The sequence below is a fragment of the Melospiza georgiana genome, chromosome 1 (genome assembly GCF_028018845.1).
Source record: "Melospiza georgiana isolate bMelGeo1 chromosome 1, bMelGeo1.pri, whole genome shotgun sequence".
Lineage (NCBI taxonomy): Eukaryota > Metazoa > Chordata > Aves > Passeriformes > Passerellidae > Melospiza > Melospiza georgiana.
The window spans coordinates 55504408-55517656 of record NC_080430.1 but is presented as its reverse complement, the minus strand read 5'-3'; the positions used below and the strand labels follow the sequence as shown (position 1 = coordinate 55517656).

The window sequence follows — 13249 nt, the reverse complement described above, 5'->3', positions numbered from 1 at the left end:
TGACCTCGTAATAAGTTATCACTTAATTGTCAGTTTCCTACTCTGTGCCATTCGCCTAAAATCAACACAGTAAAATAATAATTTTAATAATTAATCTGATTATTTAAGTTAGATAAAGGTAAGGGGTAGATCATGCCCAATTCTCAAGTGCTCTATATCCATTGAGAGACTGATGTAGGACAGAATACATCATCTCTGTGAAGTGGTCTCTGCTGGATAAAGCAATCACTTCCCTTACTATTCCTTTTATCTTTTTGACTATAGCACAGACCAGCATCATTAAGATTGAATAACAAAGCTCTCAGACTGGAAGTCCAGAGGAAAACTGCTTAAGGACAGAAATTATTGTACATTACCACTTACATAGGTTAGTGCAAAGCTTGTCTCATGATGTGTGTCCTTCAGCTTCAGGGGAGCTCATCTGAGTCCCTTCTCACTTGTGTTGGTATAAATCTAGAATAATTTAATGCAAGTCAATACATCATATCTGAATGCATGTCTGCAGCAGGTTACTTGAGCATCTCAGCTCAAGGTTACTACTTCATTAATTTCTGATTCTTCATGGCTGTTGAACTGCAGGTTAATTTACTAAAACATTTCATATCTAGAATTTCAAGCATTAAAATGGCACTAGCTACCTAAAAAGCAAGTAGAAATGAACTAGAAATATGTGAATTATTCCTTTCCCATACTCACAGGAGATTATAATGTGATCAAGACATGATAAACTAACTTTCATTGCTCTTTTACTAATAAGACTCATTTCTCCACTCATTCTTTATTTCTGTCAAAACCACTTGCAAATAAAATCTCCATTTGCAGCCATTTGAAATACTGAAATTTTGGATTTGCTGTAGTAAATAGTCATATGACTTTAAATTCATTTGTTCATTTGAATCTATAGAAAATAGCTGTGTCTTTATTGTATTTTAATTGTGGTAGTAAGCAAACTGGGGCCAGAGGACACTAAAATCTACTTTGCTCCCTTAATGACTCCCATGACACCATCCTTAGGTGTTTGGGATCTCAATTATCCAGTGCATTATGCACTCAGAATTTTAATAAAATCAAGACACCTTACCCAGGACTACTCAAGTCAATATGCACCCCACTAGACCCAAAAAGTATGGGGGAAAGTGTCCTATCTTTTTCAAGGGGTATTTCACGACTAAATGGAAAAGATTTAGCAGAGAAATTTCCATTACATCCAATCCAAAGAGCAGGCAATGGCAGGCACAGAGAGCCAAAATGTCAGACCAGCTCCAGTCCAGACACATGAGCCAGGCTGAGCAGAATGCTAACAAATGAGCTGGTTTTTTCCATTGTTAAGAAACATCTTATTTTTCTTGAATTTTGATCTAGTTCTTCCTTTGGAAAGAAGGTTGTGGGTTTGATTTCTAAAACAAAGCCACTTTGTCACAGAAGTACCACGAGGTTCTTAAAAGCTGTTTGGAGTAACACAACACACAAAATCCTGCTATGTACAAACTGCTGTTCTCTGCTTATCAAGAAGACAAGAAGTGAGCCCCACAGAGGGCATCATTAGCTCATCAACCCTCTGGCCCCAGAAGGAGATGTACACTGCCTGCTTACATGTGGGCACACACATGCACACATGATAACAAAGAGATTTTAGTACATCCAAAAGTCTCTGGTTATTATTTTAGCTGCTGCAGCACTAGTTCTTCCACTAATCTCTGAAAGCAAGCTGGGCATTACATTCCTTTTGGCAGCAGCTTGCTCCTACAACTTTTGCCCAGCAATGACTGAGAACATTTCTTTTTACTTTGAAGGGTGCTAGCTTCATGTCAGAACCCACATCTACTTGGAACTCTCCAGTGTCTTTGGCATTGTGGTATATAAAGCCGTGGTCTTTCACCAGTACAAATGTGCTCTGGGTCAGAGGTCAGGTCCCAACTCTGCCTAGCCTGTTCTTAGATATAGAGCCAATAGTCTTAATACTGAGGAAACAGACTGCTTTAGTATGGCTAGAGAACATTGAAACACCTCAAGAGTAATAGGAGTAAAAGCTTACATCTAGCTTCTGCTCCCTATACAGGTGACCAGTAAGCATGGGAATGTATAGAGTTGAAAACATAATTTCAAATATATTATTCAGCCACTATATTCCAGCCACTATGGACTATAAATCTTTCCAGGAAAAGCACACGAAGCTAAAAAATTAAACTTTCATCCAAATTCATAGATTGAAACAGAACTCAAGTTACACAGGTTGATACTCTTAACATAGGTCAGTATCACAATCACATGGGATTTAATTTCATGCTGAGAAAGCAAGATTGATGAAATATAAATAACTCTCACTACCTTTACTTTATTTCCATGGGTTTAAAATACTGTACTCAAGTCAGCTGTACTCTTTGTCTCCAAATAGTTTGATGTTATAAATCATAGAATTACAATAAAAGATGTCTACCAGTCACACACAGACAAACACACACATACAGTACTTAATTCAAATATATAGGTGAAAATGTCTCACCCACTTAATGAAAAAGTACTTGAGATAGACAAGGCCAATAACTGACAAAATATTATTAGGATAATTTTGCAGTCATTTTTTATTCCAAAAAGTTGTATTTTTTGTAAACCTGACATTTCCAAAACAGTGCAAGTGAATCAGAATACAGGTAAACACAAGCTTCTAAATACAGGTGACATTAGTAAGAGTGAACACATTCTTCCAATCACAAGTTCACAAAAAGAAATATACAATTTCACAATATGTAAGTAATAACATTCTAAGTAAAAGAAGGAACGATGGTGCAGATATTCTACTGTGCATGCAAACCAAGCTCCAAAAGTAATTAGTCTTCACACCAGTTTAATCAATGCACATTCAATGAACTATATTCTATTTTCATTTATATCCAAGAAACCCAAGAAAGTGGGTAGACTTGGGATTAATTCCGTGACTCCCTTAATTCTTTAGTGAAAGCAGTATTATATATTTCCATGTCAAATGGATACTATGCTTTGAACTTGTGCAAAACTCCAAAATGTGCCCATAAACAGAAGACATTCAAGAAAATTGATACTAAATATTGTCAAAGAAAATTTTTTCATATCTATTGCTTTCAGCAAACTGGGCTTCCTGCACATCACTGACTTGGTATGTGGAGTCATTATCATTCATGTATTTAGGCATAGAAAGGGCTGTTTTCACTGTTACGGTTGCAAAAGTCTTCACCACCTTGAAAAGATTGCTTAAGTGGTCTACAGGCTTGGAGTTTACATCAGGCTTAATTTCTTTCTCACATAACCCAAGCAACTTTTGAGTTTTTCTTGTCAGATGTTGAATTAACACACTTAATTCACTTTAAAACTATTTTCTCCCTAATGCATGCAGATAGCTAATAGTTAATAAATATCGGTCAATACTGTAGTAATAGCCGACACTTGATGATGGTGGTGGTAAAAAGCAAACAGGAATATTAATGTGGTCCATTTTTATAATTTGAAGTTATCATGAATATGGCAAGGAAGAGCAAGACCTGTTCTGAAGTAGATTTCTTGCATGTTCTCTGCATTCAAGTTTCCAAGCTTCCAGCTGTTCTTTTACCACACTCTTAAGGAAGAAGACATCCTGCAAAATTTCAGTCCTGGTTTTGCTTTCTACCTGGCCCTTCTTTCCTTTACATGGATTTTATACCAACATGACATTTGCTCCTTATTCACAAATTGTAAAATACAAGTAGAATCTAAACCCAAGTCTTACAAAGTTCCATTATTTCTATTCAGAATTCCAAGAGCTTTTTGAAGAAACGTGTTTGAATTAATTACAACTGGATTTTTTCTAATTCAAAACCAATTTGTTAAAGAATTACCAGCAATAAAAGTGGCAAGCTGAGCTCCTGTAACACCTGCATCTTTACTAAACGTCCTTCTAAATTCTTGAGGAAATACATTCAGTACTTGGAACACCCCAACAGGCAATCTCAAGACTCAAATATCCAAACATTTTAATCCTTGCATCTACTTATCTCTCTTAAAATTATCATATAAACAAACTCATGACTCAAGTATGTAACTCACATGAAAAAGATAATGATCACAGCATGTAGCAATTTATCACTTGCTTTGATAGCAACAGATCATAATCTTTAACAGTAGCTTTAAAACTATCCATCTTAATATTAATATGACTTAATTACCTTTTTAAAAAATTATTGAAAGGAATTTGTCAATGCCATAGTGGTTCGCTCAATTATGTCCTTCTGGTATCTCAACTGTACAGTCATAGAGACTGCAAAAGAAAACTTTCCAAAGAGAACATTCTGTGCTGCCTTCTTCAGAGAGCCAAAGCAAGCTATATCTTGCTACATGCCAATGAAGAAGTATTTTTATCCTCTCCCATCCTGGCTAGTAAAGGACAGACTCAAAATACAGAGTATCACAACTGTGAAATACTTTAGGTTCTGTAGCTTATAAATCAAATCCCAAATTTAACTTAAAGAAAGAGACAGTAAAAAGATTTTGGCTTATTTGTATTAAATTATCTATATAAGATATTACCAAGCATTGTGAATTAAGCATATGAGGATTCCAGCTACCTTTATCTGCAAATCTCTCTTTTCTCTCTTGCATTGATGTTTAAAAGTAGAATATAATTTTTTATATGTATATATATATTTATATATACACACCTATGTATTTCCGAAGATTTAGCCAGATATCAGTGCTTGAGTGAACTATATAGCTATTCAATAGAAATTATAAAACATTGATACAAATATAAAGACATACTCAATATAAAAAGCTTGTATTTATAAAAAATATTCTTAGGTTAAAGTCTTCCCCTGAGGGCATACTACATAGTTGGATTCATAAATATTGCTCTGCACTGCAGCTTCGTTACCAAAGTTCAAAGTCCAACTCTTAAATGAAGTGTGAATTGCTCCAGTCACCTGACATGGCTGCAGTGGTTGCCTCAGGATATGTTCCCTAGCTTTTTGGAGTAATAAAGACACAGCATCAATGGGATCTCCGAAAAATCTGGAGAAGATTCCTTCTTCCACATATGGAAGATACGAGAGCAGGACCTATAGACTAGCAAGTGCATGTCACATGACTGGGCAGTTTTGTTTTCATGGGCAGTTTACTGATTTTTCTGGACCCAGTCCCAACTATCTTCATTCTCCTTTCTGCTCTTTTCAGCCTCGATAATTTCTTTGTACCTCCGTCGGAAGAAGCCCATCTGAAAATCAGAAGAGATGACAGTGGTCAGTTATTGAATCATTAAATTGATACTTCTTGGTCGGTGTGATGACAGATAACATTATGCAGAAAGAACTACCCAAGGAATTAGCATTTAATTCCTCCAAGTGCCAATCTAAAATCTTAGTTCCTTATTTACATAATGTAAATTAGATCAGACTGGGTCCCATATCTTCACAAGAACTCTGTTCCTTGTAAGTGAACTACTCTGAGGTAGGAATCTTCTTACAGGAAATATGAGCTAAAAGAAAAAAGAACATTAAGTATTTCTAATAAATACCAGCAGATACAGGTTTATTAGTTTAAAATAGAGACCAATGCTAAATGTGCAGCTGAACCTAAAACCAGGCTAACTCTTGAGTCTTAAGTAAATGCTGACAGAATTTTATGAACAGTACTCTCAGTATCTACAACCCCACAAAACAAGAGGGACCAGAGGAATACAGTGCAGTCACCCACCTCCCATTTCTCAGTTCCAACTAAACTCACTGATAGTCACTTTTGCATATCTTCTTGTTTCCTAAACCCTTGTACTTAAAGAAATGCAACTGGTTTTCATCTCAGTTTGGATAAAAATTCTCCTATCTCTGTTTCTTAAAGTGTTTCAGATAAACAAACATTATTTTAATAACAGACTTTGATAAGCATTCAAGGACAACTCCTCAAACTTAGAACTGCTGAGATCACTAAATAAATATTCTGCTCAACATAATTAAACATCTATGTAATTCCCACCACTCTAAACCTGTTGTCTTAATCCTGCTGTGTAAAACATGATGTTTTAGTCTTCTTTTATCAACCAGTTATTCAGTTATTGCCACCTTTTATCCCCAAATTGCCTGTGTGTAAGAATATTTTGTGTTGTTTTGTCATTACTAAAATTCGACTAAATTGCACTTCTTAGTTTCAGTTTTCAAAAGCTTTCATTTTCTTCAAGTGTATTTTAATTCACAGGGGTCTAAAAGGCAGTATATTCAATCTGTCAAGGGGGCTGCTCCAACACATCTTCCTAAAGTCTAAGTCCTTGCCTGTGCCTTGAATTATACCCTGAATTCACAGCAGCACGAGACTATGCACACACCATCCTATCATCAGCCTTACCTCTGCCTCTTGCCTTCTGTGCAAAGGACAGAAGCTGTAGCACAGTCCAACAAGCCCCTCTCTTTCGGTAAAATGGAACATGCTATTAATCTAGAGATTAGATTACATACATGCATAGATATACATTACATACATACTTACTGTCATAGTTCCAGCCAAACAGGGATAATTTCTGCAGTAGCCAGAGGGGTTCTACTAGCTAGCACCTGGTGATTATTCTACATGATCTCATGTCATTTGAGGGATGGCAGGGAATCTCTTCCAGGGGAAGGGGTTCCTTCTGGTCAAGAAAGCTAAGTGGGGGTAACAGTGGGGTAATGCTGGCTCTGAGCCAGAGGCAGCACTCCAGGTTATGTGCCTGCAGTTGAGTCGGGCTCAGTAGCATTTTGCATGTGAATCACTCTTTTCAACTCTTTTGTTATTAATATTGTTGCTGTTAATATTTGTTTTCTTATCTCATTGCTGTTTCCAGTAAATTGTTCTTACCACAACCTATGACCTTCACATTTTGTACCTCCAATTCTCCTCTCCATCCCACCTAAGAGGAGTTCGGAGTGTTTCAGTGGGAACACTAAATTCAAGAATACAATTCCTAAAGCATGACAGCCTAATTTGGTGCCAAGTGGGTCACAAAAGTTATGATAACAACACATCTGCAAAAAGATTTGAACAGAGCAGACTGGAAACAAACTTCATCTAAGCCTTTGTTGCATTAGGTACAGAGCCACCTGGCTACAATGTTGCTTGAACTGTTCATGTGGCTGTGGCACTGTCCTGGTTCAGAGCAAATTTGGGAGAGAATCCCCAAAGGGGCTCTGGTAGGAAAGCAGATCCAATCGGCCCCTGCCCCAACTGGTTCGGCAGAAACCTCTGCCTGGGGAAGGCACTCATGAGAAGCAGAGCAACAGGAGACTGCTTTTACAGGAGGCAAAGAGAGACCATGTGTCCTGGTTTAGGGCAAATCTGGGAGAAAACCTCCAAAAGGGCCCCCCCAGAAAGCAAACCCACACAGCCCCTCCCCCCAACCAGTTCAGGAAGAATTTACTTGGAGAGAAGTGGAAGAAAACCTGTTTATTTAACAGGCAAAGCACTCCCCAGCACAAGAAATGAACAATACCAGATGACAAAACTAATTCACCACTCTGAAGAGATGACAAATTCAGAAAGTCTCTCCAGTGGGTGGTCGCTCTGTTATCAGTTCCTCCAGTGCTGGGAAAGGCTTCTGCCCAGAGCAGGCCCCGGCAGGCCACAAAGTGCAAGCTCTTGGTGTTTTCCCGGGTCTCAGTCTGGAGCAGGTTTGAACGATTCCAAGAAAAGGGAAAGAAAAACAGTCCAGGGAAAACTTGGACTGCCTCAGCTAGTTAAACTAACTAAAAAGCAAAAGGAGTGCTCTGTTCTGCCCCATGCATGCCCAGACAACAACAGTGGAGTTCTGTGTTCCACAGACTGGAGGAGAGTGCTGCTGATAATGAAACTCTGCTTCTTCTTCTCCCCACCTTCAATGTCAGAGCCAGTCTTGAAGGCACAGAATATAATATCCAGCATAAACAGAACACCCGACTGGGCAAACAAGCATCATAATGCCACCCTAGGACACTATGAAAAGCTGTGGAAAACTGAAGGGTTATAAGGGAAGAGGAGGCATCATCCACTAAAGACAACACAGGAAATGAGAAAAGGATAGATGGGCTAGAATAACTAAATTAAAGGATGTCTGTAAAACCCATGGATGGTTTCAGGTTTTGAATCTAAAGCACCTTATAGCAGCTCTAATACTTGAAGCACCTCCGGAAAGGACTGGTTATTTTTTGTCACTTCAAAACCTGAAACCATCCATAGGTTTTTACACACATCTTTAATTTAGTTATTCCAGCCCATGTACCCTTTTGTAGCACAATCTTACAGTATATGTTGAGAAGAAAGCATGTTTCTGGCAATATTGAATAATAAAGCAATACAAAAACTGTTAGTCTGAGATGGGAAATTACACCTATTATTGTGAAGTTATTTCTTGCCATGTGACAGCCAAGTCGTCTATTCAAACACAGGTACTTAGTCTTTAGCATACACAACTTCCTTTAACTGCCATGCCAGATTTAAAATCCCTTCAATCCCAAGTAAATCATATCTAACAACACTCATATAGAATAGCATTCTTCAAGCACCCACAAAAACAGAAAACTTCAATCAAAAATCATTTCAAACTCTTGAATTAGTATCATAATAAAGAATTATCTTGTTGGGATGCTACTTTCTGCATATCCAAAGGCTGAATTACTAGATCTTATATTTTCCTAAACTTCAAAAGTATAAGCACTTACCCAACACAACCTGAAGTATGGGACTGTGGTTATTTCTCTAGGATGTGAATTATAAATATGTTTGAAGAGTGTTGAGATTAAAAAATAAAATTTAATTTGCAGTTGAGGAAAAACAAAACTGAGCAGAGGGCAAGCAATATCTGCTTTTATTTTATTCACTGTTAGGTAAATTTCTAAAGTGTTTTTATCATGCCCAACAAGGTTTATTCTCCCAATCAAATAAAAAGAGAAATAGCTTGAAACGTGGATTGTAGAACAATGGTTATGTTTTGCATTCTAAAAATATTTTTCCCATTAACATAAGTAGTTAGGAAATAAGAAAAAAATTGTAACAGTCACACAGTGCTGTAAAAACAACATTGTGTCTTAATTACTGTAGTGCTTCAACTATAACTGAGTTTGGAATAGAGGTTTGTGAACAACGATACTCAAACAGAATTCAAAACTGTATCAGAAGGTTTTGCCACTTCTTAGTTTTTCATTAAGTTTCTCTAGTGCATACTCTGTGTCTTAAACTGCACACAAGAAGTACTGATTTTTTAACAATATTATTCTATTGACAAGGTTACCGACCACAACATGCCAACAAGTAAAAAGAAAAGCCAACATGTAAAAAGAAAAGACAGAAAAGTAAGTACTAACAAAGGGGTAAGAAATAAAACATAAGAACCACTGAAGAAATCTCCCAGGGAACAAAGCTTTGACAACATACTTTAGGTTTAGTGCCTTAGTCACAAGCTGTCTTTCCTTTCGTACACAATTTCTTTATCTATAAGCAGTGCCCAGTCATACCTGATGAACACTCTGCATTTACATAATTAATCTTTTACTGCCACATTGCTAATCTAGGTGGATGTCCCAAGGCATTCACAATCGACTTACACTTCTCATCTTTTTTTGGTGTGTGCTACTTGGGTACTTCTCTCTTCACATAAATAGTACCACAGCTAGAAAAATATGCAGCTAATCATGGGTCAAAGCAGGGCCAGGAACTACACCCCATTAACATGCCACCAGTCGGCAGAGGAACAACACTCCCAACATCTGCAAAGCAGTGTTGCTGAGATTAGAAGCATGGAGTATTTAACCCTGTAGAGATTGATCACTATTTATTATGCATCTCATAACGCATGTCTAAATGCATCTCATTTTACTGTTATCAGGAAGGCAGGTAAAAACACTTTGCACTTGGGTTTGCATAGCCCTGGATGATTCTGGCAAGCCATCAGTTTCAAGAGGATTTTCTTTCTCCCAGTTAAAGAATGCTTGCCACAGTACAAAGAGGTCACAAACAGATATTTGTATCAGCTTTTCCACCAAGAATTGTCAAACTGTCAATCCTGTGTCGCCATGTGAGGAAGAGGCATGTTTGGAGAGGAGCAATGTGTCTTGCCTATAGTTAAAGGAGAAAATGTGCATTTCAGAGGAAGGATGATAGTGTAACTGAAGTAAGCTTATGAGCCTGCAGGAGGTCTGGCTTCGATTATTCAGTCTTTCATTGATTGTTTGAAAGGCAAATCCCTCAACTTTCTTATAATGTAGGTTCTCATTTGCTCAATGAAACAAGTACATGAAAATAATGTGGTTCAAACATCACCATTCCTCAAGTGGCTGCACTCACATATAACACACACTTTGTAGATGTACACAATGACATATATACTTATACAGCCAGGGAACTGAGGCAAAGGTAAGTCCAGCTGCTTGCTCAAAGATAAGTTCTCCTCTGCAAATGCTTTGTTTAGCTACTGTGGAAGAATTTCATATCTACTACCTGTATCTGATCCCAGTGTACTGCACCTGATAGACATTACTATGGCACAAAGCAATGTAACGTACACAAAAAAGCCCTTAACTTTTAACTTACTGTCATTTAATCTGGCTAAAATTTCTTGAGATATTACTGCTGGTATGTTGGGAGAAGACCTGTAGTTCTTCACAGACATTAAAAGTAAATTTATTTCACATACTGTAGTACTAAAACAAGCATAGTTTTTAAACACACATTTTATTAGGCAGTTACTTTGTAATGTTGAAATAATAAGATAAAACTCTTTTTTTTGATAAGAGCATTCCCAAGTAATAAACTTATCTAAAGGGATATAGCAATATCAGGCCACCCAATGTCTGGGAATGATTGGCATCTGACTCCAAGACTTCGGAATGTCGAACACTTGCTTTATTAAAACTATATTATACTATACTATACTATACTATACTATACTATACTATACTATACTATACTACAAAGAATACTAAAGAATACTTACTACTAACTAAAAACTCGTGACTATCTGCCAACTGACAGTCCCCACAGCTTGGACCTGATAGGTTAATTAACATAAACAATTCCACCAGAATCCTATCAAGCAACCACCTTGGGTAAACAATCTCCAGACCACACTCCACATGAGCACAAACACAGGAGCAGCAAATAAGATAAGAATTGTTTTGATCATTCTTTTCTCTGCTTTTCTCACAGCTTCTTTCTGTTCCAATGGCATGTGAATACCCCAAAGGGATCATTAAATAAACTACTATTTTAACCAAATGCCCTATACCTATCTGAAAGACCAAATATCAAAAAACAGTCACTAAGGCTAGGTACCTGTCCTGGTTCAAGACAAATCTGGGAGAGAATCCCCAAAGGGTCTCCTCTAGGAAAGCAGATCCAATTGACCCCTCCCCCTGACCGGTCCAGGAGAAAATACCTCCTTGGAGAAAAGCAGAAAAAACCTGTTTATTAAACAATAAAACCTAGACAATATATATCAATAAAACCCCTTGCCGCTCCAAAAGAGATGACAAACTCAGAAAGTCCCCTCCCTGGGTTGCAGCTGAGCTCACTCAGTCTCTGATCAGTCCCTCAGTGCTGGAATTGTCGCAGGCCAGGCCTGGCCCGGTGGGCCACAGGTGTGAGCTGCTGGTGCTCTGCTGGGTGTTCAGTCCAGAGCAGATTTAAACAGGTCCAAAGAAAAAGGAAAAACCCACAGACCAAGGAACTTCTTTGCCTCAGATAGCTAAACTAACTAAAAGCAAAGGAGAGCTCTGTCCTGCTGTCTGTCCATCCACAGACAACACAGTCCAGGAGCAGGAATGAGGAGGAGTGAGAGCAGCGTCTGAAAACAAACTGCATGCTTCTTCTCTCCCCCCTGCACTCTCTGGAACAAGTCTTAAAGATGCAAAACTCATTATTGAGCAGAAACAGAACAAGATGATTTGGGTTAAAAGCATCATACAGTCAACCTAGGACAGTATCTCAAAGCAGATGCATAATTCAGACTAGCAGCATGCATGGAAAAGATGTGTTTAGGTATGCAAAACAGTTAAATGCACACAGAGAGGGACACCAGTACAGACAATCTAATTTAGTACATTGGGTTCTTTTAATACAACATGCCTTGCCATTGTCACTGAAGCCAGAGTGTCACCCCATTCATCAATAAGTTTTCCTCTAAGCAATTCTTCTGCAACTTTTCTCCCAGGAGCTGTTTAGTTGGCTTCAATGGAGCTACTCAGTAATGTGGTGACTACAGCTGTTAGGTCTGTTATTTACCCTTGGAATATCTTTACCATGTAGGTACCATCTAGGTTGCTTCAGACAAGACTTATTCATCTAGGCTTTCATTTGTGAATACATAATATCTTTTGTTAAAGACTTAGTATTTACAGTATTTCAAAAATTAAGAGAATTCCAATGACTGGACTCATAAAGATCTTTCAGTGCTGAGTTAGGGTAACCTGAGTTTAATGAAAATACAAACGTCTTGCATCTTGCAGCATAGTAACCATGTACAGTATCTTGCAAGACAGATGCTACCAATATACTTATAAGTATAATTTTAAAAATTGGCCAACATTTAAACATACAAACATTTCCATATAGTTCAAAAAATTTTACCTATTGCAAAATTTTACTGTATAGTTTATTTTAAAGAACTCATAGAATGGACACAGCCATCAACAAATGTTCATCTCTGATTATCGCTCTCAAAACTGAGAAAGAACACAATATCTACTGCAGATACGTCCAGATAAAATTGTCTTCTAAAATCTCAACTGGGAATAGGGCAGTAACTAAAGATATCATTGCTGTAAACACAATTAATTTAAGACATATCTCAATCCATATTTTCCATTTCCTCTCTAAAGAAAAGAAAGAAACTTAACTGACATATTTTTTGCTTTGTTTGAAAACTAGAGACTAAACTGTAATCAATAAAAAGTAGCTTTACAATCATACTTTGATGTATTTGATCGGTGAAAAAGATTTGAATAAAAGTTGTACCATGTTCACAATTATCAGAATAAGTTACCTTCATGGGTTAGCCAAACCAGAAGGAAATGGCCATGTCTGGTGTAAGTTATAATACAGCATTGTCCATTGTAACACCAAAGACAGAATTCAGACTAGGCAAATCACATTTGCTCTATTATTGGCATTTGGGGCTGAGAGATGCTAATGACTTCCAATAAATATACATATTGTGTTCTGGTAGTGGGAAATCTTGGAACCTTAGGTACTTATTTCTGTTTTTCAGTGTACACGTCCATTGTTTTTCTAGTTTATACTCCTGAAAATAATGGCT

At 37.4% G+C, this 13249-nt stretch overlaps 1 protein-coding gene across 2 annotated transcripts in view; it reads right to left on the bottom strand.

The window, feature by feature from the left end:
* Window positions 1–2566: 2566 nt before the first annotated feature.
* ITGA9 (integrin subunit alpha 9) overlaps window positions 2567–13249 on the bottom strand; it is a 215709-nt gene continuing 205026 nt past the window's right edge. For both annotated transcript variants that reach the window (XM_058034571.1, XM_058034562.1), the window contains exon 28: window positions 2567–5218. In XM_058034571.1, coding sequence (XP_057890554.1) covers window positions 5120–5218 — 99 coding nt within the window. In that variant the 3' untranslated portion in view covers window positions 2567–5119. The remainder of the gene's footprint in view (window positions 5219–13249) is intronic.